We start from the raw sequence: 4,520 nt of genomic DNA on the forward strand, positions 1-4,520 counted from the left end.
TTTTGACGAAACTTAACGAATTACACCCCCATCATACGTGAACTTAATTCTTATATAATTGGGGTATAAGAATTTAAAGCATAAATACATGAAAATATAATACTTTTTTTATCTTCAGAAAGAATGTTAACCTTATTTTTCTATAGGCATTAGTGTAACCATTAGTTTTGTAATTCTTCTGTCAAATGCGTCAAAATTGTTAACCGTTAGGTTTAAGAATCTACATTTTTTTATAAAAAAACCCTTACATCAAGTTTCGCAAAACCTAAAAACATGTTCATTCAAAAGATTGATTTAAGATTTTTTCTTTGCCATCGTGATATTATTCAACTTAGACTTGGACTTGAACTTCAGAATTTTAAATATGTTCCTAATTGGCGAAAGCTATTGAATTTCTATGTGTGTTCTCTTGGCAAATGTCAAAGAAAGAATTTCGTAATTTTTCCCGTAGAAATAGACAAATAGCCCTTGGGTATTCTTACATTAATCATTTATATATTTTTATGAATAAAGTAAACAAAAATGAGAGGAGACGAATGTTCTTTGCGTTTGCCTCCAGGTCAATTTTTTTTTATATTATATATTTACGGTCAAGTACAACATATAACGGTTTTGTTCTGTTTCTGTATAACTCGTCTATAGCTTGAGGACAAATTTTCAAACACTTTGCAAGTCCGCAAAACGTTGACCCTTATCTTATGGCTTGATGGGTAAAATCTTTAGGTTGGGAGTAGGTATAAAAGATGGAATCATTTTTTGGTTTTTCTGGAGTCTTTGGTTGATGGTCAGCTTGAATATGACGAGGTTTTCTTTGATATTGACAACAGCTCTGTTGTTCGGTGTTCTCGCGATGGTAACGGGTGAGTTTTTATCACATGAATCTTGAGTAAGACGATATCCTTTGAATGATGGGATATTTTTTGATCATAAAAAGGCAGGTCCGTTGAAAGCGAGAAGCTTTTACCAGGCGAGGAATTTGAGCTGGATGCTGGTATTGGCGCAGGTCAGGACGACGACGACGATGAGTTTGAGGAAGAAGGCCGTTCCTATAGCATGTCCCCAAGTACTAGTGCATCGATTGAATCAATTTTCAAACAAATTATGAACTTGATGAAGGGCGGAGATAGCAGTGATCAACAGACTCTATTAATCATTCCGATTAACGGTGGTGGAGGCGGTGGTGGTGGATACTATGGCGGCGGTGGTGGTGGCGGTGGCGGTGGAGGTGGTGCTATTTCGGATGATATTGCTGCAGAGGCTATAGCACAGGCAGTAGTACCTGAAATTATCAATCAAGCAATTAGTATGGAAATTCTTAAAACTGTTTCTAGAACAAATCATGACTTAACATTATTTGATTTTTATAGGTAACGCGAATACAGACGCAACACGAAGGAGACGACGACGACGCCGCCGTCGCCCATCATCAGGTAGCAGCAATCGGATCAGAGTTAGCCCAAATAGAAGGCGTAGACCAAATAATGGTCGCCGCGTATTTGTTGTTCGTGATCCGGAGGAAAACCAATGAGAATTTTAATTGATCAAAAGTTGAGAACCCTTGAGAAATAATAAAATCATAAAGTGAATTAATCTATATTTTTTTTACGACCGACTACGTTGACTTGTCCCGGATGTTGACCGCGTGTAGCTTTGAAAATTCAGAAGATTCTGTGCACCTTTAAAATTATTGTTAAATTGAATTTCTATGAGACTGAGACAAATTTTGATAGAAAGACGTAAATTATCGATCAATGACCATTTAAGTATGTTGTTTTTATGGTTTGAAAATTTTGATCTTTTGATGTTGTTTCTTCCATAAGTTCTATGAGTATTTTATGACTTGAAGCCCATTAACGGCTGATTCAGCTACTGTCGAAAAATTATCCCAACTTTCTGATAACTAAGAAAATGGTTTTATTGAAAGGTGACTTAAAGTGAACGTGGAAAGATATTTTTGGTTCATTCAAAACGAAAAGGAGGCTTTGGAAGCTTTGTTTTGAGTCGTTTACATTAAAATAGTCTATAGCGAGCACCAACATTTTGGTAATGCATAGATTGTATCGGGAACTTTAAGAAAAAAATGGAGGGATTAGACATTTTCTTGTACATTGGTTTCTTATTTTTGATTATTCAAATGAAAATGAAAAATAGAGAATGTGGTAAATCGTTCCACATTCATGTAGTACGTTTAAAAAATTAATCTCCGAACTTAAAAAAGTACGTCTGAAATCGTCCTCAATTGTAAAATGATGAGCAAACCTTTTACATTAAATTGTTATTTAATTTATTTCATGATAATGAAAAACGTGGGGAATCATTCCACATTCGTAGAGTACAGTTAAAAAACGAATCGCTGAACTTAAAATTACGTCTGAGATCGGTCTTAGTTCTGAAATGATGAGCATACCTTCGTCACTAAATTGTCATTTAGAAAAAAAGTGATACAATACAGACAGCCATGAAAAGACGTTATGAAAGAGTTGCAATATTCCAATTAGTCAGCGGTGGCATATTACTTTTACAGGTTTGTTTTTCAGCTATTCCAAAATATTTATGTACATTATTTAGGCATTTGCCTACATTCCGGAAGATAAAAAATAATTGCTAAATGAGAAAGGTAAAGAAACTTTTTGCATCGTCGTTGGGGAAAACCTAAACATTGGAATATGGTCTTTAATGCACATGTTTGAAACTGAAAAGCTATAAAGTCTCTTTGATGCAAGTACCACCCATTATAAAATCATGTTAATGTTGGTAAGTTTATAGTTTTGACCTTTTCACGTAGGTACTTATTTAATCTTAGGTCCAACATGTTTTTTCCCAAAAGTAGAAAGGCATAGTCCATAAAATAAGTCTGCTGCTTGTTTCTTATAGCTCCTGTAGCTTAAGAGTGTTACTGTGTTCCAATATCATCTGTTGAAGTAAAAGAAAATTCGATTCAGCTTCCGAACAAGTCTGTTTTTTTCTTCGTCAATTTCGTCTTCTTGCATCTGATGTATTTATTGATCCAACATCAAACAGTATAATATAAAAATCATAATGTATCTATACCTATATCAATTATTCAAATAAGCCAATTCGAATGTAAGTCTTGATGATGACCCAGCACAGCCCTGGTGTTCGGATCAAAGCAAATGCAAGTTTATTATACAAACCAAATATGTATAATATACAAAGTCTGATATAGCACCCATTGGTCACGATGGTTTTGACCAATTCCTAAACATAATGAAGTCGTCATTTGGAACTAATTGATTAGTACACAAAATGTGTCAGGACCGGTTTTTATGGGCTCTTCTAATTATAATGGTTTTGTATCGGGCCCCCCTGGTGGTGATGTTTTTCTGATGCACAGGGGAATCAAAAAAAAAAAAAACAAAAACAACAAAATTTCATCGGTCTGCATTTTTATTCATACATAAAAATGAATTTCAGTTTGATTTCTTCTTTCCCTCTTCCTCACCCTCTCTCTTTGTCTATATTAATGCAAGAGTTGCCATATCTCCTGACATAGCTCAATTTAAAATATTTGTTCGAAGTCCAAGATAGGGTTTGAGCTATTTATAGCCCAATTAAGACTTACTTGTCAATCTAAATTGTACTATTCGTAGCCCAATTTTGAATCAGCTGTCAAATTAATTTAAATTCAAATAAATATAGCCCAAAATTAAATTGGATTTGGCCTACTTATAGCTCAATTATGATTGAGCTGTCAAACTAAATGTTTTGTGCGCAGAAATACATAGCAAAAAATTTCATTTTTGCTATTTATGGCCCAATTGTCTGTCAATATGTCATACAAAATTTGATGTTTGAAGAAAAATATCACTCACAATTATATTTGGGCTATTTGTTGCTCAATAATTATTGAGCTGTCATTTTAATGTTTTTGTAAGTAGACAAATGTCTCCCAAAATTAGTTTCAATCTATTAATAGCTCAGTTCTCAATATCGATCTGGGCTATTTGTACCTCAATCGGTAATACAAAATATTAACTAGCTTTTGATTTGCGCTATTTATAGCTCAATCATGATTGATTTTTCATATTAATTTTTGTTTTGGGAGACAAATATCACTTTAAGACTATATTTTGGATATTTGTTGCTCAACTATGATTGAGCTGTCAATCTTAATTTCTTTGAGTTTCGAGCTATGTATATCTCAGTTATCAATATGGATTTGGGTTATCTATAGCTCAATTGGGATTGAGCTTTGAAACTAAATATTTGTGTTGAGAAATATTGCTCAAAATTAGATTTGGGTTAGTTATAGCTCAATTATATTTGAGCTGCAAAGCTAAGTTTTTGATGGGAAATTTTAATTGTTTCAGATTTGAGCAATTTATAGCTCAGTTAAGATTGAGTTGTCATACTAAATTTTGTGTTGGAAGACAAATATCGTTGTAAATAATATTTGGGCTACTTATAACTCAGTTGTGATTGAGCTGTCAAATTATATTTCTTGTGCAAAGATAGTACACATTTAGAATTGGGCTATTTATATGTAGCTCAATTATGAT

At 33.4% G+C, this 4,520-nt stretch overlaps 1 protein-coding gene across 1 annotated transcript; it reads left to right on the plus strand.

The window, feature by feature from the left end:
• Positions 1-661: 661 nt before the first annotated feature.
• LOC129948075 (uncharacterized) lies at positions 662-1,590 on the plus strand. The gene is made up of 3 exons (XM_056058896.1): positions 662-860; positions 935-1,303; positions 1,368-1,590. Exons 1-3 carry the CDS (start codon positions 707-709, stop codon positions 1,526-1,528), a joined length of 684 nt encoding a protein of 227 aa, XP_055914871.1. The 5' UTR covers positions 662-706; the 3' UTR covers positions 1,529-1,590.
• Positions 1,591-4,520: the final 2,930 nt, after the last annotated feature.

Source organism: Eupeodes corollae, chromosome 2, assembly GCF_945859685.1.
Source record: "Eupeodes corollae chromosome 2, idEupCoro1.1, whole genome shotgun sequence".
Taxonomy (NCBI): domain Eukaryota; kingdom Metazoa; phylum Arthropoda; class Insecta; order Diptera; family Syrphidae; genus Eupeodes; species Eupeodes corollae.

What these genes read in the sequence shown, in the direction of transcription:
- LOC129948075 (XM_056058896.1), top strand. Translation starts at nt 707, where the DNA reads ATGGGTAAAATCTTTAGGTTGGGAGTAGGTATAAAAGATGGAATCATT. An exon ending in TGTTCTCGCGATGGTAACGG is followed by an intron (nt 861 to 934) that starts GTGAGTTTTTAT and finishes GATCATAAAAAG; the next exon opens with GCAGGTCCGTTGAAAGCGAG. An exon ending in AATTATCAATCAAGCAATTA is followed by an intron (nt 1,304 to 1,367) that starts GTATGGAAATTC and finishes TGATTTTTATAG; the next exon opens with GTAACGCGAATACAGACGCA.